The sequence below is a fragment of the Capricornis sumatraensis genome, chromosome 14 (assembly GCF_032405125.1).
Source record: "Capricornis sumatraensis isolate serow.1 chromosome 14, serow.2, whole genome shotgun sequence".
Taxonomy (NCBI): Eukaryota; Metazoa; Chordata; class Mammalia; order Artiodactyla; family Bovidae; genus Capricornis; species Capricornis sumatraensis.
In genome coordinates this window covers 36,324,991-36,350,861 of record NC_091082.1, presented here as the reverse complement: position 1 = coordinate 36,350,861, position 25,871 = coordinate 36,324,991, and the positions used below count along the sequence as shown (strand labels likewise).

The 25,871-nt window shown below is 48.6% G+C and overlaps 1 protein-coding gene across 2 annotated transcripts in view; it reads right to left on the bottom strand.

Moving 5' to 3' along the window:
- Nucleotides 1-23,909, bottom strand: part of EPHX1 (epoxide hydrolase 1) — a 37,688-nt gene extending 13,779 nt beyond the window's left edge. The window contains exons 1-3 of one of the 2 annotated variants that reach the window (XM_068986116.1): nt 23,809-23,909; nt 3,613-3,800; nt 1,080-1,260 (exon numbers count right to left, since the gene is read on the bottom strand). In XM_068986116.1, the coding sequence (XP_068842217.1) occupies nt 1,080-1,260; nt 3,613-3,795 (364 nt within the window). In that variant the 5' untranslated portion in view covers nt 3,796-3,800; nt 23,809-23,909. Of the gene's footprint in view, nt 1-1,079; nt 1,261-3,612; nt 3,801-6,555; nt 6,668-23,808 lie in introns of those variants that run through there. The other variant, XM_068986117.1, reaches the window with a different exon arrangement.
- Nucleotides 23,910-25,871: the final 1,962 nt, after the last annotated feature.

The window sequence follows — 25,871 nt, the reverse complement described above, 5'->3', positions numbered from 1 at the left end:
GTACTTAATCCACTGCGACATTACAGGTAGCAAGGTACACTTAATGCTTTCAATGGTCAACTTTATGTGTATTTTACTATGTGGGTGTGCTCAGTCGAGTCTGGCTCTTTGTGACCCTATGGGCAATAGCCCGCCAGGCTCCTCTGTCCATGGGATTTTCCAGGCAAGAATACCAGAGTGGGTTGCCATTTACCACTCCAGGGGAATATTTTACTATAATTAAAAACAAACAGATAAATTTGTACAAATTAACAGCATAAGTTTGATTTTCTTAAACATTTCCATATCTGATTCTAAATCTGTGTTGGGCTAAAAAAATACTTTTTCACTATGGAAACTATTATCCCAAATTAACTTAGGTTGGGCTTCCCTGGTGGCTCAGAGGTTAAAGCATCTGCCTGCAATGCAGGAGACCTGGGTTCGATCCCTGGGTCGGGAAGATCCCCTGGAGAAGGAAATGGCAACCCACTCTAGGATTCTTGCCTGGAGAATCCCATGGACAGAGGAGCTTGGTGGGCTACAGTCCATGGGGCCGCAAAGAATCAGACACGACTGAGTGACTTCATTTTCACTTTCACCTTTCCAAGAACATTTTGAAGATAGCTTTCCTTCCAGGTGAAGTTGGGTGACAACTTATGATACTGTTGGGACAGGAGGTCTAAAGCTACAGAGACAGGACAGTTTTTATTCGAACCTTGACTGACAGCTTGAGCACCCTTAAACAGTCACAGTATCATAGACTCCAAAGCCTCAAGGAGAGGCTGAGTTGACTGAGGCCATGCCCCGATCTAGGTCTCATCTCCATCCTCTCAAAGATTGTTCCATCATTCAACTGGATGGTGCAATTCTTTGGTTTTTATTTATATGTTTTCCCATTTAGCTCAAAAGACCATTAGATTTGTTGGGATTTTGCATTATTTTTGCATCTGAGTGGGGTTATACCTTCCAAATACATCTCACTGACCAATAATCAAATTCTGGGTCTCCCGGCTTTATTTAAGTCCCAGTGTTATTTAAGTGTCTATGAAGGTGGTTTCTGTCACACACATCCCCCTCCAGCTGGTGTTTTGGAAACATACCTTCAATCTTAGTTTTGAAGTGAGGGTATTTGTTGAGAATCTCCACCTGCTTCCTCCAGTCAAATTCATTCCTCCAGTAGGAGATGATTTTCTTCAAATAGTTGGAGTTGAAACCATAGTGGAAACGACTGTCCTCCAAAGGTGGAGTTAAACGGACCCTGTCAATCCTCTGATGTAAGTCCTGGAGAAAATGTGAGACCCCAAGGAGAGAAGGTGAGTGGGGCAGAGCACAAGAGAAAGTTTGTTTTCAGAAGACAGAGAAAACCCTGCAGCCACCAGACCCCATGCTACAGCAAAGACAAAGCAAAATTCCACCAGACGGGATGAGGAGGCTCTTGGCCTGCAGACGTGCTCTGGGTCGTCAGGTTTATCCCAGAAGAAAGCTCCTGGCTTCCCAATGGTGGCTGTTCTCCAAACATACAGTTTTCACTTTCAACTTCAGGTTACTTCTCACTTTTGTTTTTAAATGTATGAACAAAATGTGTTTTTAATTTATCGAGGCTTATATACAGCAAGGGGGGCTTCCTAGGTAGCTCAGTGGTAAAGAATCTGCCTGCTAATGCAGGAGACGCAGGAGATCCCTGGGTTGGGAAGATCTCCTGGAGGAAGAAATAGCAACCCACTCCAGTATTACTGCCTGGAAAATCCTGTGGACAGAGGAACCTGGTCAGCTACAGTCCATGGGGTCACAAAGAGTTGGACACAACTGAGCGACTAAGCACACAGCACATAGACGGCAGGGGGTGGCCAACTTTTTTGTTTTTGTTGTTTTTTTGGCCAACTTTTTTCAAAAGGGCTAGATCATAAGTAGCTTAGGTTTTCTGAGCTGCAGCTAACCTACTCTGTTCTTGTAGGATGGAAGAAGTCATAGGTGGTACATGGACAAATGGGAGTGACTGTGTTCCAATAAAACTTTACTTATGGGCACTGAAATTTGAATGCCAGCTAATTTTCATGTTACAAAGTATTATTCTTCTTTTGATTTTTTCCAACCATTTAAAAGTGTAAAAACTATTCTTAGCATGGGAGCTGTACTAAAAGCAGGTGGCAGACTATTATACATAAAATAGATAACCAACAAGGACCTACACTACAGCGCAGGGAACTCTACTCCATACTCTGTAATAACCTGTATGGGAAAGTGAAAATCGCTCAGTTGTGTCTGACTCTTTGCAACCCCATGGGCTGCACAGTCAATGGAATTTTCTAGGCCAAAATACTGGAGTGGGTAACCTTTCCATTCTCCAGGGAATCTTCCCAACCCAGGCATCAAACGCAGGTCTCCCACATTGCAGGTGGGTTCCAATCTGAAAAAGAATGGATATATGTAATATTTATAATTGATTCACTTTGTTGTACATCTGAAACTAATACAGCATTGTAAATCAACTATACTCCAACGTAAAATCAAAATTAAATTAAAAAAAAAGAAGACAGCAGAATAGATTTGCCGACTCTGATACCAGTGTTAAGTGATACACTATATGTGAGTATGTTTGTGTTAGCCACTCAGTCGTGTCTGACTCTTTGCGACCCCATGGACTGTAGTCCGCCAGGCTCCTCTGTCCATGGACTTCTCCAGGCAAGAATACTGGAGTGGGCTGCCACTTCCTTCTCCAGGGGATCTTCCCAGGGATCAAACCCGGGTCTCCTGCACTGCAGGGGGATTCTCCATTGTCTGCTCCTCTTCTCACCTGCTAGACGAGAAGCTCTCTGAGAGAAGGCTCTCTCTCTTCTTCCAAGTACTTGGCACTAGGTCTGCACACGGAAGGTGCTCCCATACCCACAGAATGAAAGAAACGATGGGTAGGGATGTCCCAGGTCCCACCCACCCTCCCGGTCCTGCTCAAGCCTGGCTCTCAGCTTAGCCTACTCCAGGGTCACACCTATCCCTCGTGATTCCAGCTGTGTGCAGAGGACGGGGCCCAGGCTTTGGCATTAAAAAGATCTGAGTCTAAATCTGCCAGCTTATTATCTCGGTCACTGTGCATCAACGGCTTTGGCTCTCTGAGCTTCAGTTTCTACATGACCGCAGTCACTGCACGTGATCACGAGGTGCTAAACGCACAGCAGGTGCCCAGCCGCAGCTGGCCCCGGGCCAGGCTCTCTGCGCTGCAGCTTTTTATGTCACCACAGCCTTGGTTTCACTCATGATCTCCACCCAGGCTCCAAGAAGGCCTCACTTCTGCCTTTAAGCTCATCCCCAGGGTTTCAGGTGGGGCACAGAGGAGGCAGAAACAGCTGCTCTCTGTGACCCTTAATGTAGGTGGCTGGATTCAGCGGGCAGTTGTTTCCTCGCGCAGGCACTACTGGGCCTTGGGAACCAGGAACATGGAGACAGAGGAGGGGGAAGGAGCAGAAGGGATGCGTGGGCAGAGTAGGTGAGTCCAGTGGGAGAAAAGCAGGCAGAAAGCAGCCCTAGAGGGACCACTTCGGAAACTCTCCTTGGTGCCAGGCCCAGCCTGAGGCCCAACCCCAGATGGGGCCTCCCCGCCCTCCCCTCTGCTCAGCCGCCTGGAAAGAGGTGCCTTACGTTGATCTCCTCATCTGATGTTTCCACCTTGAATGGGCGGATACTCTTATCCTCCCCAGCTGTGGGCCTCACCCCAGGCCCCCACCATCCATCTTCAAGGGGCAAAGTCTCCTCCTTGTCCTTGGAGACGAACCAGTAGATGACAAAGCCCAGCACTGAGGCGAGGAGTATTTCCAGCCACATGACTCCTGCAAAAGCAACAGCTCATCAACAACAGAGTCTGCCAGATGGCCCTTGACCTCTGGCTGGAAACGCCAGAATCCTGATTTCTTTCCCACCCAACCCTCGATTTTGTGTACTTTTGACATGAAAAATAACATCAGCATTTGTTGTTTAGTTGCTAAGTCCTGTCCAATTCCTGCCACCCCATGGACTGCAGCCCGCCAGGCCCCTCTGTCCATGGGATTTTCCAGACAAGAATACTGGAGAGGGTTGCCTTTTCCTTCTCCAGGGGATCTTCCTGACTCAGGGATCAAACCTACATCTCTTGGACTGGCGGGAGGATTCTTTACTGGTGAGCCACCAGGGAAGTCCAACTTAAGCATAGTATGGAAAAATTGGAAAACAATTGAGAAAGCCACAAAAATCACCATAATCCTACCAAGCTATGGAATTCATTAATCAGATTTAGAAAAGATGAAGCTGGGTTGGCTTCTGCATAGCCTTGGATGGTGGGCTCTGCATGTCTGAGGCCTTATGGTTCTCTGAGGGGGTCTCTTCCTCCAGACATTTCTGAGAAGCTTCTCTCCACTGTTGTGACATCCTTCCCCCACAGGAGTAGCAGGGACGTCTCTGAGCGGTGGGCTCAGGAGAGAAGATAGAGTCAAGCTTGCCCTTTGCTGTCTCTCCCTGAGAGGGGCCTCTCCTCAGGGTGTACATACAGGGCAAGTGGGGAGGTCTGAAGAGCTGGGAGGTTAAGTGCATCCGGGGTTGAGGGGAGTGTTCGGTGGCCCAAATGTGGCCATATATCTCAGCTGGTTGTCAACAGTTTTATTGAGATTTAATTCACATACCATGTAATCCAGTGGTTTTCAGTATATTCACAGATACATACAACCATATTCACAATTCGAGAAAATTTTCATCACTACAAAAAGGAACCCTGTACCCTTTAACTATTACCGGCACTAGTCCCCCATACCACCCTGGCCCTAAGCAGCCACTAATCTACCTTCTGTCTACAGACTTGCTTATTACATTTCACACAAACTCAGATGTTTTAATCATTTGTCTGACTCCCCTACTTTTTTCGCAAAAGGGTAAAAAAAAGAGTTTAGTTCCTGCAAACCAGTATCAGGCCGACAATGGCTCGGCATTATTATCTAGCTATTTGTTTTGTACGTTTCCAAGGAAGTAACCCTCCTCCCCCTGAAGGTTCACAGTCAGAGAAGTGTGTGAATATGGGCGCCATCCTCAGGCCAGAGACCTTTGCAGAGCCACCTCCCAGGCCCAGCCCAACTGCCCCCTGGAAACCTGGGGCATGGGGAGGATGCTGCTACCAAACCCACCCCAGTGTGCCCTCTATCCACTGCTGGGGGCTTGCCAAGGCCCTGCAGTTTGCTCTGCCAAGAAAACACGCACAGGCTTCTCCCACTTCCCACAAAGAGATGCTCTGTCTCTGCCAGGGAAACCCCTCCCCTTTGAGAAGAGCCAGCTGCTAGTCTTTGTGGTATTCGAAGGCAGGGACTTTGAGGTGCTGGGGAGCATGTGGGAAAAGGCGGAAGGCAGAGAGCAGAGCTGCCCTTGGCAGTAGGAAGAGACAGATGTGGTTCACTGGCCAGGTGGGTCATAACGTAAGAGTCTGGAGCTGGGAAGACAAGAACTGTGTCTATCCTAGTCCCTGGCCTGACCACAGTGCCCAGCATAATGTCTGGCAAAGAAAGGCATTTTGCCAATATGTGTGCGATCAACATATACAGTGGATGCAAATAAGATGTTGCAGGATGGGAGCTGCAGTCATGATGAACAAGAGGGGTTAACTTTAATCTCCCAAGTGAATGATACACATCATCTTCCTTACCCGACTTCAGCACAGACAGGTCAAGAGCACGCTTGTCACTTTCCGCTGGGTTATAAATGCCCTACTTTCCCTTTTCTGTGTTGAATTATCCCAGGGCTTTCACTTGTCCATGTGAACTCTGTGAGTTCTCACCCTTTGAGCAGCTCCTTCGGAAGCAGCCAGGGAAACAGAGTTGTGAAATACCGCACCCAGCTCCATGTTAGGAGACTGCAGGTGCCACCTTCACCCTCCACCGCCTTTTTACAATTGCTGGGTACTACCCACCTAGCAGATCTGATATGTGTGCAGAGAGTTATCTCCCCTGGACTTCGACAACAAACAGAACCATGAGCTAGAGTGTTGAAATGATCAGTATTCAGGCACTGCATCTAAACTCTGGGGACCTGGACAAGGGGCACCATGATGGGCCATGCTGGCAGAGCCCAGGGCAAAGTGACAGATTCAAGGAGAAAGTTTAAAGCCCTTTCTCTTGCACCTTAATTAAGATAATAAGAGTATTAGTTCTTGGTTCAAGGACGGTACTTTAGCGCTATTGATCTCAGATTACAAAGCAAGTTTCACTGCAGCGTGTTAATTTGCCACCTATTAACTACCCTTTATTTATTAGCAGGTATTAAATGCACCTGAAGCAAGGCGCTCTAGGTTAGCCCAGTGTAACAGGCATTGACTGTCTGCTGGTGGGTTATCAAGGGATGTGATAAATCATGGCCCATGCAAATCCATCCACTAAAGAACCAAATTTCACTGAACTTTCTTTATCACTTAAGGTAAGAACCAGGGCAGGCAAGGCACTTGCCGCAAATCACATCGCACTTTCGAGGATTAGAATCTGTCGTCAAAGGGTATGTTGCTCCTGCCACCCCGACCTACCCACACCATCTTATTTCCTCTCAGCATCTGTTTCCAGCCTCAAGCCTTCATACCTGCCCTTTGGGTCCCAGTCAGAGCACAGGCGAGCCACGACTGCACAGGAAGCTTCTCTCAGGTCAGAATATTTTTTCCCCCCAAATTAAATAATAATAAACAAGACCTTCCCCTTCCTCGCGCACTGGAGCAGCGGGTCCATAAGGAAGGAGGTGGTTGGTCCGCGAACTCCGAGAAGAGGCGGGGCCTATGAGTCCGACCAATCAGAGTTCAGCCCCCCCATCCTTAGGTTTAACTCTGCCCGCACGCTCCCAGGCCAGTGAGTGAAAGCCTAGACAGACGCTCACTGCCAGGGCCGTGGAGGGTCTCGGAGTGCTGAGGCTGCCCTCAGACCTCCGGATCTCCCCAATCAGGGCTGCTGCTTTATTTAGAATATGAGGAAAGTGGAAGTCTGAGGCTCAGGAGAGACGGCGCCACTCTGCCTGCCCAGCTCCTTGTACAAAGCAAGCGATGGCGTGGAGCCAGCTGATGGCTCTCCTCCCCAGTGCGGGCTCTCTGGGGGTGGGGCCGGTTGAAGAAACATCGCTCACAAGGGGGAGAGGCACTGTTCACCGGGAAAGCCAAGGCCAAGGGCACTCTGGCTGTCGCAGCCTAGACTGGGGGAGGGGATGGCTCCAGGCAGTGACACAGCTTCCCACCCCATCCCCCAACCCCCACCTGCAGGGGAAGAGAAGGGCTGCACCAGTCCAACTTCCCTGGGCCGGCCAGTCTCGCTAGTTTGGAGCCATTGAACAGCCAAGCTGAAGAGGAACTCAGCAACCTGAGCCCAGCCCCTTCACTTCATAGCTGGGGAAACTAAGTCCAGGGGTGGCCATAACTCACCCAAAGCCATGTGGCCAGGGAGCAACACATCTGGGAAAAGAAGAAAAGGAGAAAAGAACCACTGTACTCCTGCCATCTATTGTAACTGGCCTAGGGCACGGTTTCTCAACCTTGGCACAACTGACATTTTGGACCAGATAATTCTTAGTTAGTAGGCCTGTGCCTTGGAACAGCATCCCTGGCCTCTAGCCAGTAATACCACCTCCTCCCCAGTGTGGGATGACATTACGTCTCCAGATACTGCTACATGTTCCGTGGGGGAGAAATTGCCTTCAATAAAGTGGAGAACCCACACTGCGGGTCAGTGATTCAACTTCAGTATGTGTTGGATCATCTGAGGAGCTTGTTGAACAATTCAAGGGATCTGCGGTATGGCCAGAGAATCTATATTTCTAACTAATTCCCAAGCAGTGCTGCTGCTCATGGCCCATGGACCACACTTTGAGAACCCCTGCTCTAGACTAGATTATAAACTCAAAGAAGGCTGGCCGTCTGTCTTGCTCCCCAAGGTATCCCAGTGAACACAGAGCCCAGTTCTGGCAGATGCAGGAATCTCAACAGTTATTGAATAAACACTTGGGTCTGACCAAGGTAGGAGGGACTGTGACCCTTCTACAGAATCAAGAGGCAAAGAGAAAATATCATCTTGAAGGTAACAGGTGAGCATTGCAGAGCCTCTCTCTGTACACAGACTGGTAAACTGGTCCCATGCAGAAAGCTGGATCCAGGTACCCTCCTGGTTATGGAGGAAGGGTGGAACCATGACTCCACATCCACAGAGTCCAAGATACCAGCAGAAATTTGAACTAAATGTGACAGCTCCAGAGAACCCTGCCGCCCCCCAGCCAGGCCAGTGAAAGTCTCAGCAGCCCAACTCTCATGTTTTACCAACTTTCTTTTCCTGGTGAGGAGAAATTCCGTAACCTCTCCTTCTTACAGTCTGCAACTTCGGGGGCAGTGGGACCCCAGAAGGCTTGGAAAGAAGTTGGGGCAATGCTGCCACACCGACCAAGTCATCTTCCTTGCAGGAGTCTTTCCTATCTTCCCCCAGCCTCCAGCTTTTGTTTCTTTTGTCCTCTCCAAGTCAGTGCAAATACACCCTTGAAGCTGGGGGGTTTGGGGTTTCAGGCCCACTTCTGGCTGATGGGCCTCAGTCCGACGACTGGACACAGATAAGACATTGACCTTTAAGATGGATGGGTAGGTGGAGGGTCCCATCAAAATTGGAACTGAGGTAACAGTCCTAGGAGAGAAACTAGGATGAATTAAAATGTAACAGGAGGGAATTCCCTGGTGGTCCAGTGGTTAAGAATCCACCTTGCAATGCAGGAAACAAAGGTTCAATCCTTGGTTGTGGAACTAAGATCCTACATGCCTTGGAGCAACTAAGCCACAGTTACTGAGCCCATGTGTTCCGGAGCCACACCCCACAACTAGAGAATTGGTGCACAGCAACAAAAGATCCTGAGTATTGCAACTAAGACTTGATGCAGCCAGATAAATAAATATAAAGAAATAAATAATAAAAATTGTTAATCACTATAAAAACATGTAACAAGAGACTCGTACAGTCACTCTGGAAGACTGTTTAGCAGGATCTACTAAAACTGGGCAGATACCAACTCTATGACTCAGCAGTTCACTCCTAAATAGAGATCCAACCAAAATGTGTCCACATGTGTTCACGTGTTTGCCAAAAATCACAACCTAGAATGTTCATAGCTACATGGTCCAGGTCTGACGTGTAGAAGCCAAAACTAGAAATAATCCAAATGTCCTCCCACTGCAGTTAGTGGTCTGCTGATACAATGGAACACCCTACAAGGAGAACAAATCATCTATAATTGCACACAGTGACATGGATCCGTCCCGCAAACAGCGCTGGGCCAAAGATGCCAGACACAAAAGAGAACTCACCATGTGACTCCGTTTGTATAGAGGACAAAGACAAGCAAAACTGATCTATAATAAGAGACTTTAGCACGGTGCTTTTCTTTGGACTCAAGCGCTATATTGTACTCTCCAGTGAGTGCAGTATATAGACAGGTCTAGAAAAGAAAGGCTTGAAGGGCAAGACTTGGGCAACTTCACTGATGCAGTTCAGCAGTACACTGAGGAGTCACCCCCAGGATGCCCTCTAAGGAGTCTGGGGTGGCCATGGTTGCAGGCCTCCCCATTGCCTATATGCCACCCCTCAACTGTGGCACCCCAACCCGAGCTTTCTTTACTCAGTAAGACTTACTGACTCAGAAATCAGCCACTAGTAGCTTGATTTCTGGAAGAAGGTGGGACATTAGAGGGCAGACCTAGTCACTGGGTCCCTGGGAACAAAGTGTTGCCCAGTCCCACGATAACATCAAGGAAAATGCAAACACCTTGCGAATTTGGGGAGGCCCAGTGGCCTACTTTGGTGTTCCCGTTTGAGGAGCCAGCCTGGCTTTCTTGCAGAACCTTCATTCCATGGGAATCCCCTTGCCTCCAACAGCAACTCGGACTACCTTTGAGAAATGGAACATTTTGGAGTTTACAATAAGAGATCTTCTAGAGTGCATTGGAGAAGGAAATGGCAACCCACTCCAGTATTCTTGCCTGGAGAATCCCAGAGACAGAGGAGCCTAGTGGGCTGCCGTCTATGGGGTTGCACAGATTCGGACACGACTGAAGCAACTTAGCAGCAGCAGCAGCAGCAGCGTGCTTCCTTGTTCAAGTAATTCAAAGTCCAGCTCTGCCATTTACCAATTGAAGGGCTTTGGCCAACTTACCAAACCGCCCTGAGCATCTGTGGTGGGGGGGGGGGGGTGGTTTAGTCGCAAAGTCGTGTCCAACTCTTGGGACGTCATGGACTATAGCCCACCAGGCTCCTCTGTCCAAAGGATTTCCCAGGCAAGAATACTGGTGGGGTTGCTATTTCCTTCTCCAAGGAATCTTCCCAATCCAGGGATCGAACCCAGGTCTCCTATATATTGCAGGTGGTCTCCTGCATTCCAGGTGGATTCTTTACCAACTCAGTCACCAGGGAGAATCTGTGATCTCGTCTGTAAAGTGAAGATAGTGCCAACTTCACAGGCTCAAAGCAGGTACTCCACAAATGCATGCTCCTATCACTATGTGAAATTTTCATGCCTCAAGAGACCCCAGAGGACCCTTGTCCCTATCCCTGTTAGATGACAGGCCTAGGACCCTGCCAAAGACTTGCATAAGCAGACTGGGAGCAGGACAGTGCATGGCGTGTTCATCTACTGGGCTCCTCTCACCGAAGACAAACTTGAAGGTTAAGGAAAGTACAAGGTTATATACATCTTGGCTACTAGAGTTTTGCAATAGATGTCTCTGGAGGGTAGGCCCCATTCTTCTTTTCTGTTCTGAGAAGTTACATTAGGGTACAGAATTCTGTTTACTAAGGCTTCCTGTTTCCAAGGAAAGCTATATTTATCTCATCTGTGTGGTCAGCTCCTGCTGGTGTAGAAAATATTCTATCCACATAAAAACATCAATATTTAGGAGACACTATGAAAAATTCAGAAGTAATACAACATGAAATGAGAGTCTCTGCTTTATTATGCTAGCATCTGAAACTGGAGGTTAATTCATCTACTCCAAAGCTTCCAAGAATATATTTAATCTAATTAGGTTGTTGTTTTGTTTTGTTTGTAATGCACTTTTCCAGAATACTGGCAAAATACTTTGCTGAAAGAATTGGGGAAGTGAGGAGCCTTTCAGAATGAAAACATTTTTTCCCCCCTGGAGCCACAGTACCCTTCCTTAAAATATGATTAGTTGGCCTCAAAAGGGAAAGGTAGTTTTTGTTGCAAAGCAGCCAGATATTTTTAAAGACACAATAACTGGAAGATGGTGGTCATTTAGTTCTAAGATGTTGAACTTAGAAGGAAATCTGAACAACAATTGACTACTCTGATAAGAAATGGGATTGTATGCAACTTAAGTCCCCAAATTCTATATCGAAGGTTTGAGCATGTGCTTATGAAACTTGGGGGAAAAAATCAGGAATTAGTTCAAGCTGAAACAGTCAGCTGCACAATATAGTGATCTTTACCCCTAAAAGATACAAACAGAGCAATTTATTATTTCACTTTTCTTTTGTTTTTCTGGATTTGACTTGTAAAGGACAATTTTAAATATAGGAGATCAAGTAAAAGCTGTGCTTAATTCTCTTTAGCATTGTTAAAAGGAAACTCGGGCTAAGAATTTTACTGAATGTAAAGTATTTCTGTTATGCCTGGGGCAGAAACACCAGTTTTAAAACAAACAGTTCGCTATGAGATTGATGTTAAAAGTTCAAAAGAAAACTCTGTTTGCAATTGGAATGTACAAAGTATCAAGAAGTCATTTTGCTCCTTTAAAGAAAATAAAAGAGCTGGATTGGTGCCTTGGAAAAGCAAGTATAAACTTGCTTTTGGATCAAAGGGCAGTTTAGCAAACACTGCCTGTGATGGTGAGCTGGCTTCTTTGCAGGCACAAGGAATAAGACACAGTCTTGTGCCTGCTGAAGTTCATGCTCTAGAAGGACAAACAAATGAACAAATGACATCCCTCGAATGACAGATACAATAATATCTACACAGATGGAAGAGAAGTGTACAAAGGTAAGAGTGGTAAGCCTGCCACAAAGGTTTCGTGGAGTAGGGGGGTCATTGAGTAGGGTTTTTAGGGATGAATAGGAGTTTATCAGACGGAAAATAATGGCGGAATGGAGATATACCCAGGGAGAAAAGAGAGCATGTGCAAGGACTTCCCTGCTGGTCCAGTGACTAAGACTCTGCATTTTTAATGCAGGGGGCCCAGGTTCATTCCCTGGTCAGGGAACTAAATCCCACGTACCACAACTCAAGATCCTGCGTACCGCAACTAAGACCCAGTGAGGATAGATAAATAAATAAATTCATTGGGCATTTAAAAATCCACAAGTAGAAAAAGAGAGAGACCATGTGCAAAGACATGAAAGTGAGGAAGTGCATGGTATAAGCAAAGATCCACAATAATCTACATCCACGTTCAGTGTAAGAGTTGAGTACAAGCTTTGGAGGGCAGTCATTTAATTCCTTCCTGTATTAACTGAAAGGAGTCCCTATCTTATCTCTTTTATAAATTGTTACTTCATCATGAAGCTGACTCAGGAGTTTTAACTTAGAAATCGTGTTTGCAATTCAGAGGACCCTTCTGTGAATTAGATCCCAAGGGGATCAAGGGACGGAAATATACTTGGGAGGTGAGTCTTTCATGGTTGTGTGAGAAACAGGTGGCCAGGGCAGGAGATTATTCAAACCCAGCATTCCACCCCAGTTGCCCTTAGTGATTTGGCTCTCCAGCAGACATGCTCCCAGATTGAGATATTGTGGCAGACTGCCAGCTATGTTTTCCTCTTCCTTCTCAGCACTGAAATTTTTATTTTAGTCAGAGAAGCCCGGCTAAACACTACATTTCTTGGCTTTCAGTATGACAGGGTGATTAGGTGTTGACAAAGAGCTGGAAGTGTGTTTGAGGCAGAGCCATCTGTGATCCAGACAGAACCTTCGTGTGAATTAGGAAAAGACATCCATTCCTCAAAATACTGTCAGAAAATGAACCTAATATACTGCTTTTGTTACAGGACACCTCACTGCCATCTGCTAGAAAGCACTTGGAAATAAAAATACAAATCCATGTGATGATGATATGAATGGTTTCCTTGTCCAGTGAACAACCTGCACAAGGGTACACTGGTCTTGTATGTGTGTGAAGACTATGTAGAGAGCTCTGACTCAGCTGGAAAGCTGCACATTTTGCCCTTCCCCTTCTTTTTCATGCTTCCTGGGACACAGACATGATGGCTGGACTCTGGTAGCCATTTTGGACCATGAAGTGATCTTGAGGATGGGAATCAGAGATGATGGGGAAAGATGGAAGTCATCATGGAACCACCAGCCCAACGCTGGACTACTTACTCCCAAACCTCCTTTGTATAACAGAAAAATAAACTTCTATATTGTTTGAGCAGAAAGTGAAGAGGAATTAAAAAGCCTCTTGATGAAAGTGAAAGCGGAGAGTGAAAAAGTTGGCTTAAAGCTCAACATTCAGAAAACGAAGATCATGGCATCCAGTCCTATCACTTCATGGGAAATAGATGGGGAAACAGTGGAAACCGTGTCAGACTTTATTTTTTGAGGCTCCAAAATCACTGCAGATTGTGATTGCAGCCATGAAATTAAAAGACGCTTACTCCTTGGAAGAAAAGTTATGACCAACCTAGATAGCATATTCAAAAGCAGAGACATTACCTTGCAGACTAAGGTCCGTCTAGTCAAGGCTATGGTTTTTCCTGTGGTCATGTATGGATGTGAGAGTTGGACTGTGAAGAAGGCTGAGCACCGAAGAATTGATGCTTTTGAACTGTGGTGTTGGAGAAGACTCCTGAGAGTCCCTTGGACTGCAAGGAGATCCAACCCATTCTGAAGGAGATCAGCCCTGGGATTTCTTTGGAAGGAATGATGCTAAAGCTGAAACTCCAGTACTTTGGCCACCTCACGAGAAGAGCTGACTCATTGGAAAAGACTCTGATGCTGGGAGGGATTGGGGGCAGGAGGAGAAGGGGATGACAGAGGATGAGATGTCTGGATGGCATCACTGACTCGATGGACGTGAGTCTGAGTGAACTCCGGGAGTTGGTGATGGACAGGGAGGCCTGGCATGCTGTGATTCATGGGGTCGCAAAGAGTCGGACATGACTGAGCGACTGAACTGAACTGAACTGAACTGATTGTTTGAGCTGTTGTTATTTTGAGTTTTCTGTTATACAAAGCCTAAAGTAATCCTAACTGATTGAGAAAGTCAGGGAGAAAAGAAAATATATCAAGTCCTCCAGGGCACATACTCTTAGGAACAAATGCTCAGTTTTCAAAATTTTCAATACTATATACAATTTCACTGCTATAGAACATGATAAATAAACATTTTTCCTGCTGCCCCAGTCACAGAAAGGTATGTTCTCAAAAGACAGACACAACACAGTAGCTGGCTCCTCGAAGAGGTGTTGTCAAGAATGGTGCCATCATTCTTGAGAAAAGAAAAGGATATTATTCCACTTGACTCCCAACTATTCAGACTCTTCTTTAAATAAAAACCTGGGTGAGAAGCAATTTTGTAATACCTATCAGGATGTAAGATACAAAGGACCTTTGACTCAGCAATTCTAGTTCTAGGAATTTCTGCCTCCAAAATACTGAGTTTATGTTTAAGTAAAATGCCACATGTACAAAAATATTCACTACAGCTTTTTTTTTGGTAAAAGCAGAAGACCGAAACAATATAAATATTTATCTTCTGGGACGGTGAAATAGTCTGACATTCATACAGTGAATATGTGCAGAAGGTAAATCTATGTGCTAATATGAAAAGATTTCCATGATAGGTACGTGAAAAAAGTAGTGTACAAAAAAAGTGTGTACGATTACTGGGTGACAATGGGGTAGACCAAAGGACACACACAGTCATGTGGAGACTGTCAGAGTTCACGCAGACGCCGGTGACAGTGGCCTCCGGTAAGGAGGAAACACTTTCACTGGATAAACTTCTGTGTATCGAAAAAAACTTTTTTACCACATGCATGAACTATCTGCCCCCAAATAAAATAATCATACATTTTCTAAAGTATAGAAGACCGCAAGAGTGACTCTTCCCTGTGATCCTGCTCCAAGAGTGAGTCAGACACCTCGCAGCACCAGAGCTGCACAGACTCGCTGGTTGACTTCCCAGTGGCCAAGAAGCCCTTGACACAAAGGTGAATCTGGAAAGCTGGAAACCCAAGGGCATCTGAGAGCTGGGGGCCTGACATGGGGTAAAGAAATCTGACTGGGCTGTGCGAGAACTGGTGTCCAAACGGGGCTGCCCTTTCTGGTCACGTAGTTCCCACTGCCACCTCTGGACAGAGGACACACACGTGAATCTCTAACCCAGACCTCCTCTGAGCAACAGACTCAGGCACCCACCTGCCAACTTGACAGTTCCTCAATGTCTCAAAACCTCCTCCAATGCATCTGAGGTTGCACTTGTCTCCTGAAACTTTGTCTTCTTCTGTGGTTCCCTCTCCCTGTTGCTGGAAGTACCCACTTCTAACTGCCAAAAACCCAGGCGATGGCCTTGAAACACCCCCATCCTCCATTTCATCCACATCCAATCTATAGGCGAGTTCCAGAAGCTCCACCTCCCAATTATACCACAAACCCAGCTCCACCACCGCCAGCCAGCCCACGTGCCCAAGTGGTGCCCTTCTCTCCCTGGACTACAGCTGGGTTCACTTACCCCTGCTCTGCCTCCTCCAGTGTGCTCTGCAGCCAGAGCCATCTTCCGGAAACCCAAATCTGACCCTATCATGCCCCTGTTAAAACTCCTAAATAGCTTTCTGCTACTTTGGGGACAAAACTGGAAAAGGTCACTTATCATTCCAATCCCAAAGAAGGGCAATGCCAAAGAATATTCAAACTACTGCACAATTGCACTCATTTCACACGCTAGCAAGGTCATGCTCAAAATTTTCCAAGCTAGGCTTCAACTGGGCTTCCCTGGTGGCTCAGCTGGTAAAGAATTTGCCTGTAATGCAGGAGACCTGGGTTTGATCCCTGGGCTGGGAAGATCACCTGGAGAAGGGAAAGGCTACCTAATCCAGTATTCTGGCCTGGAGAATCAGTCCATGGGGTCTCAAAAGAGTTGACAAGACTGAGCGACTTTTCACTTTCAGGCTTCAACAGTACATTAACCAAGAGCTTCCAGACATACAAGCCGGGTTTAGAAAAGGCAGAGGAACCAGAGATCAAATTGCCAACATCCAGTGGATCATGGAAAAAGCAAGAGAATTCCAGAAGAACATCTACTTCCGCTTCATTGACTACGCTAAAGCTTTGGACTGTATGGATCACATCAAACTGTGGAAAATTCTGAAAGAGATGGGCCTACCAGACCACCTTATCTGCCTCCTCAGAAACCTGTATGCAAGTCAAGAAGCAACAGTTAGAACTGGACATGGAACAGTGGACTGGTTCCAAATTGGGAAAGGAGTCCGTCAAGGCTGTATGTTGTCACCCTGCAGCATACATGGCGAGAAATGCCAGGCTGGATGCAGCCCAAGCTGGAGTCAAGACTGAGATCTAGCAGGTGAGGGTCAGCCTCAGGATCCTGGCAAACACAGTGGGGAGGGGCACAGCCTGAACTGGGAGACTCTCCTTCCTCAAACCCAGGCGGGTGGTTAGAACCTCGCAATTGGAAAATGCTCCCTAAACTATAGAAAGCTACCAGCTAACTCCAAGTCAGCGGTCACCATGTACCTGGCCTTCAGCCAGAAGAGGCCAAGAAGGTGGCCACAGTCCTGAGCCTGCGGAGAAGGCCCAGCTCTGGCCTCCATCTGGGAATTCCTCTGTCCACCCTGTCGTCCGAAGTCTTCCTGACAGGGATTCAGACATGAGAACCTCACGCTCCTTCTGGGAGAAGCCAGCCACTGGCCAACAATGGCGTGGCAGAGGGGTACGCTGTGGGCCCCTGGACTCCGGGCCAGTGAAAGGTGTGACTGGGGATCTGCGTGCTTCGGCAGGCTACCCTTCCCCGCCCTACCCAGCCTTGCTGCTCCTCTGTGGGGGAAGGCACGGCCTGCAGAATGGGGAAAACAGACAGCCTCCTCTCCACTTCAGGCTGGCCTGCCAACACAAACCTTGAACATTCTTCCTCAAACGCAGGCCGACAGACGGCCACATCTGGGGTTCCCGGAGCTCCTCAACCATGACACTCGATGTGGCACAGAGCACTCAGGCCCAGGGTAGGTGGGAGAAAACCCTGGGTGCAGGCACCTCCCCTACTCTGCACAGCCCAGCACGTGACCAGCCTCCCCACTCACAGCCCTTTCCCTGAACCCCAGTGGCTGGCAGGGCCTCAGGTGGATGGGGTCCATGGGTAAGGTCAACTGGGTTGGGCTGATTAGAATCTTCTGCAGTAGGGTAAGGGCTGTGTTTATCTCCCTGAAAGACCTGGAGCCAAAACTGGGAGAGCAGCCTGGAGCCGGAATCTGGGAGAAAGAAAAAAGTAGTTTACAGGCAAAAACAAAGGGACGTAAAAAAGTATGAACAGTGTGGGGGGGCAGCCTTCTGATGGGGCAGCCCCTGTTCTGGGTCCTGAGGGAAGGAAGACACATCCCTGTCTGCCCTGGAGAGTCACCCCAGCCTCTGCCCCCAGCTATATATGTATACACACACCTGAATAGATAGACAGGAAGAATACAATTAGTGACCACTGATCTGGAGTAGGGTGCCAGCTCAGCTGGCGGTCAGGTACTAACGGCCTGCTTTGAATCCTGGCTCTACCACTTGCCAGCCATAGGCCAGGTAACCTTAGGCCAGTGACTTCATTCCTCCATGCCTCAGTCTCCCTGTCTGCAAGATGGACAGAATAAAGTACATCTCCTACTGAGTGAACAAAGGTAAAGTGGCCACACAGGGAATTTTTGACTGTGAAAACAAAAAGGGCATTCACTTTTTGTTTTTAGATTCTGGAACACGAAGGTGGGGGAGACAGACCTAGCCTGAAGCTGAGGGAACCATCTCTGAGGAAGTGCTACCTGAACAAAGGTGGGAAGTTAAGGAGGTTTCTTTGTAAGAGGGAAGAGCACCGGGCTTCAAGGTGGATACGTTGTTGTTGTTGTTTAGTTGCTCAGTTGTGTTAGACTCTTTGTGACCCCATGGACTGTAGACCACCAGGCTCTTCAGTCCTTGGAACTGTCCCAGCAAGAATACCAGAGTGGGCTGCCATTTCCTTCTCCAGGGGATATTCCTGGACTGGGGATTGAAGCCGCATCTCCGGCATTGGCAGGAGGATTCAGTCTGGGATAAGGAGGGGGCAGCCTCAGCATCTGACAGGAGAGTCTGGAACGGTGAAGGGGGGCCATGCAGTGAGCTGGCTGGCCCGGAGCACCTCCAGGGAGGGGACGGCGACCTCCACAGATTTTAAACACCCCTGGAGCAGGGGTGGCCACAAACTCATTCACTCAACCTTCAGCCCACACTTTTAGTTAAGCAACACAAGTGGGGAGCAGACTCTCTCTCTACCCCACAGGGTGCACTTGCTCACACTCAGGGAGTTTTATTTGAACCCTTTCCATCTCATGTTTGCCAATTAAAATAAGACCTGTCAAGTTGTCCATTGGTTCTAAATCACCAGAGGAAAAACCCAAGTGGAACACAGCTCACTGCCTATGAGGCAAAAACATTACCTTCCTGGAATTTCAATACGTGGCATTTTCTGTTTGAGGAGAGAAAGACTCCTATTCAGGAGATAATAGGCGTGGGCCATATAATACACCTGTTGGATTCCTTCCCACCATTAACCACACTCTCTCCCCTCCTCCCATCCAGAGCGGCCTTTCTCAGCAGTGTGCTCCGGGTCTGGGAGCTTCCCCAGTAGTGTGTAACAGGATAGCACTGCAGGCTGGGCCACAGCGCGGTCACCTGAGCTGGCTCCCTTGTCTAAAATGCACGGAAAGGCGTCCCTGTGCTCACGTACTGCAGCCCTAAGGACTCGGGTCAGGGTTTAGAGGAATATTCTGTGTTGCTGCTGTCTTGGTGGGATCACTCTGCTTGTGGAAATGTCTAGGTTGCAAAAAGAAATGCAAAAGCTAAAAATACTTCTGGTGTTCAACCAAAGGTCGAGTGGGCAACTTGGAAATTAAGATGTTCCATCTTGACAGTATCACCGTGACCCTGAGACCTGACTGTGGGAAGGGGGCACATAACCACATAACTGGGTGAGGGCAGGGGCCACCTCCCCGCAGCTGGCCACCAGGCTGCCTGCTCTTGCCTTCTCACAGGGACAACTTGGTTCACAGGGAGAAAACTGGAAAGCAGGAAAGGCCATCCATTTTCCCCCAGAGAGCTGGTAAGAGAGGCAGATTTCCCTGAGCCCTTGGCACTCATGGGGTTAATCATGGAGCGTGGCGTGGAACCTGTGTTTCTCTTACTTTCCAAAAGGTTCAGGTCTCTCCAGTTCTGACAAGAGTGATGCAACCGGAAAGCCGTACCAGTATTGCAAAGGTCACTCATTAAGCAGGAAAAGCCAAGCCCCAGGTTGAGCTGCTGGTGGACATCCTGAGATGGTGGTCCTCGGGGAAGGGTGGAGTCCCAGGCCCAGCCAGCGAGGAGCACAGTAGGGATCTCTGAGCCGGAGGCACCTGGCCTCCCGCTCACTCCTGATCAGCTTCCCACCACCCTCACGGCTCACACTGCAGACCACAGCCCAGCTAGAGCCAGCCCGATGGGCCCACAGGGGGTAGGGGTGCTCAGAACCCTTCCAGAATATCGCTATGCATCTGGGTGCCACCACCTCTCTGGACGAAGCCCTGGACTGGGCTATGGGGGTGGGAAGACTCTAAGCACAACATCTCATGGTCTACAATAACCCCAAGAAGTAAGGCATGTTAATAGTTTTGTTTTTCTGTTTTAAGGAGATTTGAAAATGAAGCTTCAACAAGTTAAATAGTTTGCCCAAGTTAACCCAGCTTGTAAGTGCCAAAACTGCACTTTAATGCAGTCTGTTTATGAATCTTCCCAAATGTTAAAGGCAGCCAAAACTCCTGCTCCTGCCTGACTTGGGACAAGCCCCATGGTCTCCGTTTGTGGGTTAGCAATGGAATCCTCCGGAAAGTCCTTAAACTCCCCAAACAGAGGAGTATTTCTTTTTCCCCCATAATGCAATCACTTTCAGTTGGGCGATGGAGAGTTTAGCAGATGTGGCTTTGTAGTAACTGGACGGTGCCCTCAACTGGCTCCTTGTGACAACAGTGTCCGTTGTCTGACAGCAAAGCCAAGACACAGACAATGGGGTCCAGTGGACAGGAAGACTCCCCTGCAGGTCCTGGAGCCTGCCTGGAGATATGCTCTCAGGCTTGACTTTAGAGAGTGAAAATAGCTGCTCTCCGGTGACAAAGGATAAAACTCCGTCAGGAATGTAAACAGAGTTATTCTTCAGTATCCATGGGGGACTGGTTCCAGGACCTCCAAATACCAAAATCCATGGATGCTCAGGTCCCTTATATAAAATGGTGGCGTGCAGTCAGCCCACTGTCTTGGCAGATTCCACATCCATTGCCTCAAAACCCAGGGTTATGAGGGCTGGCTATATACCCTTGATGGCAGAAGAGACGGTTTCAGTTTGAACCTGGTTTGTATAATCGCCTGTTCAGTAATACAGTGTGCACGGGCAGGACTGCACAGCTGTCCCCTTGACAAGGGAGCGTCCAGCACTCCGTCAGGGAGGGAGGTGGAGGCGGCTGGCTCCTTGGCAAGGCTTCAGTTCCCTCTAGGGCGAACTTCTGGGGTGGCTTCTCCCTGCTGCAGCCTCCCTACCTGACCACACAGCCCCTGGATCCTCTGCTCCTAGAGTCTGGGCCAAGAGCCACCCATAGGCAGTCCAGGGGTAATCCACAGGGCCAGCTGCGCTAGGAAGTGATCCTTCTGCCTTAACCCTTGGCCCCCAACCTCTGCCTGGGGTTTTGTCCCGGGCCCACACCCCAGGTGTGGCCCTTCACTCCATTTGACATTGCCCTCAGTGGGCCTGGCATAGGCTGCAGGTCCATTCCAGCCCCTCAAAGCTGATCATTCCCCACTAACCTATTTCCTTTTCTGAAGATCCCTTTGGATTCTTATGCACAGAATCATCACATAATAGAGCTATAAGAAGCTTTGCAGATTATAAAGTCCAACCTCATTTCATGGATGAGGTCCACAGAGGGGACCTGACTGGCAGGGTTGGGACACCGGCCGGATCTTCTTTCTAGCCAGTTCTCTTCCACATCATTGTATTACCTCTCAAAGGAATGAATCACTCATGATGGGATGTAGGGTTTGATCAGAGGTGGGGTTTGAGCATGGGATCCTAGAGGCCCCTCAAGTCACCACAGGCTTGCTCTTTGCCCACTCCAGCCCAAGTACCCACTTGGGTACTGCACTGAGCTCTTTCTTTGGCAGCAGTGAGCAGCACACACTGAGCCCTGCCTTGTGTTTTAAGCCCAGTTGTGTCTCATTTCTTTGACTATCTCAGCTCAAGGATGGAGAACTAGAACCTGGGCAGACCCTCCCTTCTCATGTCTGGGGCAGGAAAGGATGCTGGGAACAAAGTCAAGGTGCAAGTCAGCAAAGACCAAGTCTGGGCATGTTGGGTTATGTCCATGGGTGGGTCACTGTGCAGTAATAACACGGGGGCTCCTTGTGACCTCCAGCTAGTGCTGGATTTAGACCTCAGACACGAACAATGACACCACAGGAGGGGGCTAGGGGAGGCATTCCACTTCCTCCAATGATCCGAAGCCCTTTCGCTAAGGGTCCCTCTGCCCAAAGAGCCCCTAGTATGTCACTTCCCACAGACCTCCCACTCCCGTAAGTCTATACCAGCCAGGGTGCTTAAGGCATAGCTGGGAGGCAGGTGGGATCACACAGGGAGCATGTGGGTTGGAGCAGATGGTGTTGAAGTTCATCCTGGCTGCCTTGCTGAACAGTTATTTTCCATGGAAGACTTTCTTTTTCTTGGAGCTGGAGGTGGGGGAGCCTCTTGTTCTCAGGCTGGGCCAGTTCAGTTTATCCAGGTCACTCACACCAAAGGACATGGGTGGCAGCTTGGCCCACACTCAGCAAACAGACATAAAGTTCACCCATGCCAGGCACATGCCTGGTGTGGGGCCTTTGCACTTGCTTGACCTGGTGTGCCACCACTCCAGACAGCGGCCTGCCACTCCCTCATTCCACCTTCCTGCTCCCCACCCCTGACTTCTCTCTTCAGTGCTTTGTTTTTCTCCCTGGCATACATGGCTTTCTAACATACTTTATATTTTACAAATTTATTTTGCGTATTGTCCATCTTTGCCCCAACAAAACTATAGACTCTATGAAGACATGTTCCCTGCTGAGCCCCCGTGCCCAGGGCAGAGCCTGCACACATGGTGAGTCCTCTGGATTTGCTTGGGAAACATGAAGTCAACACAAAGCCCTTCTAGGTGTGGACATTTGGGAAAGAGAAACTGCTGAACCCTCTCAGTGCTGTGCTAAGTCACTTCCGTTGTTTCCGAGTCTTTGAGATCCTATGGACTATAGCCCACCAGGCTCCTCTATCCATGGAATTCTCCAGGCAAGAATAGTAGAGTGAGTTGCCATGCCCTTTCCCGGGGGATCTTTCCGACCCAGGGATACAACATACATCTCCCGCTTCCCCTGCACTGCAGGCAGATTCTTTACCCCTGACCCACCGGGGAAGCCCAGAGTTTCTTGCTAAATCAGACCTACTAGTGAAAGACCCCCACAAGGTCCTCAAGCCCCTACTCCCAGAAGGATGCAACCACCACACCAGAAGACAGTGTTACTTTCCAGACTGGGGCTCCTTCTTTCAAGTGTTAACTTTTAATGGTATATTCAGAGGAGTCTGCAGAGTGGCACCCAAACGGGCATAAATCCCAATGTTCTCAACAATTTCCCGCAACAGCTCATACATCCGATGTACTGGGTGCTGAGGTGCCGAATGCAGAGGTCCCCCCCACCCCTTACCTTTCAACCCTATTCTCTGTACAGAGCCCGCGGGGCAGGGACAGGGCTAAGCGAGGGCTGTCTGTCCATCCCTGCGTCAGGGGCCCACACATGCTTTGTGGAGCCGGAAGTTTATATAGTAGAGGAGAGTGAACGGGGTGGGAGGCGCAGCTTTAAAAGAATCAAAATCAGAGTCACAACATCGTCAGAGCCCGCGCCCGCACCCTGAAGGCTTCAGAAGGGCCGGGCAGGCGAGGGGCCAGAGGCTAAGCTCCCCAGCATCCCTCCGGGGAGGGAGGCTTGCAGGAGTCTCTGGTCTCTGCTGCCCTTAGACTGGTCACATCCCTAGGCTCCTACTGCACGGTGAACTCTTTTCCCCGGACCCAAGTTTCCTTTCCTGGGCGCTGAGCTGGGGGGGGTTGGAGCGGGAGAGAAAAACTGGAACCGCGGTTAGAGATGGTGAGAGAGGACGTCTCAGCCAAAAGACTTGAGGTCTATTTAGGACTCCGGTGACGAACAAGTGCAGTATGAGCCAGACGCCGCCTGGAAGCTGTACTCCCCGGGAGAGCCAGGCAAGGGGGCCGCCGCTGCGCTTCCCCGCGCCCCCTCCCCCCGCGTTCGGTTGGCAGAGCGCGTGCGGGCCTCTTCCCGGAATCCCAAGCGCCTGCGGGCCGCACGCGGCGAGGCTTCGGTCGGGACCCAGCTGCGGGCAGCGGGGCAGGGGCGGCGGGGCAGGGGCGGCGGCGGAGGCCTGTGTGAACGTCTCCCCGGAGCCCTGGCTGTACGGCGCCCGCCGCCAGCGTCCCCCAACCCTCGGGATCGCGTTGTGCCCCTGCACCCTGGGAGCGCCCGGGCCCCCGGAAGCTGCGCACGACGCCCCGGAGCGCTTACGGTCGTCGGCTCCCTGGCTCCTGGGCTTGGCGGTCCCTCCGGCTCCGGCTCTCCGGGTTCCCCTGCTCCCGATTCGCGCGTCCCCTGACTACCCTGCGCTGACCCCGCCCGGGCTCGGCCCCCCAGCGGGCGGGCCGGGCCACCGAGGTTCAGTCCCGCTCCGCCCCTGTTACCTGGGCCACCCGGATGACTCTGCACCTTGCTAAGCCCGCCTCTGCTTTGGAAGAGGGCTCTCAGAGTGCACCCTGCGGTCAGAAACGGTGCCGAAGTTCTTGGTCACTGAATCAATAAACAAACCTCAAGCTTCAGCCTTGTGTAACTTTTTTAACCAGTTCATTGTTATTGTATTTTACACGTGTGTTGTGTGTCCAGGACAGACTGGGGAATTTTAAAGCAAACAAACCTGTCTTTCAACACACAGTCTGAGAAACACTAGTTCTGAGTGAAATTTGAACCCGCACAGAGGTCTTCATGGTGAGGACTGAGATCTACAAAGTGGAGCTGGACGCCTGGAGAGTAGCTCGTTCCTGGCTAATAAAAAAACTCAACTTAGTTCCCTCTCCAAACCTTTGCTTATGTAGTATTCCTGGAAAGGATGCTCTCCTGCATCCAAATATGACCTACTGTTCTTTAATCCCACACCTTCCTAGTGAAGCCTGATCTCATCCCTGCAGTCTCTGACATCTCTGTACTCCTTCAAAACTTGCAGTCTGTGAGATTCCTCCATGCCTCACCAAATCTTTCAAACAGAAGCTCTGCCTCTGGCCATTTTACCAAGGGACTCAAATTTGTTATCTTTCAAACTCAGTGATGATGAAAGTATCCTAAAATTAGATATTGGTGATGACTATATCACCATAACTCTGTGAATACACTAAAAACTACTGAATTGTACACTTTAAAAGGATTAATTTTATAGTATGTGAATTATATCTCAGTAAAACTGTCATTTTTGTATTAAAAAAAAAAAACTGCACTGAGGTTGTAACCCCACTCCTCATTCCTGTGTCCTAAAATCCTCGTCATACGTCTTTGGTTAGATTGCAACAAACTCACTCAGAAGGACAATGCAGATAGTGGAGTGCAGTTTATCACTCCAGCAGGCCCAAGGCAGAGTCTCCTCTTAGCCAAGGACCCCGACTAGCATTTGTGAAAATCTTTTATACCCCATGTGTACGTGTCTGAACCCACCACTCCAAATTCCTTGAGACTTGCATAAACCAAGGAAAATACAATCCCAATAACTCCACGATTCACGTGCTATGTGCTCATGTGCTCAGTCAAACAATTAGCCAGAAATCAATAAACCCGAGGTTACATTCAGATAGATACAGAAAAATTTATGGCCTGTCTGGAGGAAAGGGTGATTAGTGTATGTTTTCTCTTAGGTGGTGAGTAACCTAGATACCATCTTCAAGGTTCCCCGGTCTGGAGGGGGTCTTATCCTTCTGTTGTTTTCATAGGCACTAAACACAGAGTTCAGAGTCCATTGGAAAGGTGGCCGAGCATAATCAGCATGAACAGGCCTAAGATGGAGTCCAGGCCCTATGAATTCCTGCTTTAAGTTCATTCACCCAGCGTTAGAATATGAAATCTAAGCTAGTGCTAGATATTCCAAAGTACAATCTACCTAGACACAGTAAATAAATAAGGCACTGAGTCCAACTCAGCAGGGCAAAATTTAGACAGTCAGATTTCAGATTTCAGCTTTCAGTCAAAAGCTACTGAAAGGTTTACGGACTGAAAGAATGGGTATAATGTGATCTCTAGAATAAACTATGTGCTTTTTAAAAGTCAAAACAAAGGCTGTTTACTTCTGTACCAACGTCTGGAGAGTTTCCAGGTACATCGGGGAGAATTAAAAATAATGTGTGTGGGGGGACAGTTTTGGATGAAAACTGTAGATCGATTCCTGAGTCACTGGAAGGAAACAACATCTTTTATGCCAAAAATGCATAATATGAATCTAATCATGAGGAAACCTCAGGAAAAAAACCCAGTTAAGTAATATTCTTCAAAACAACTGGCCTATACTTTTCAAAAATGTCAGGCTCATGAAAGGC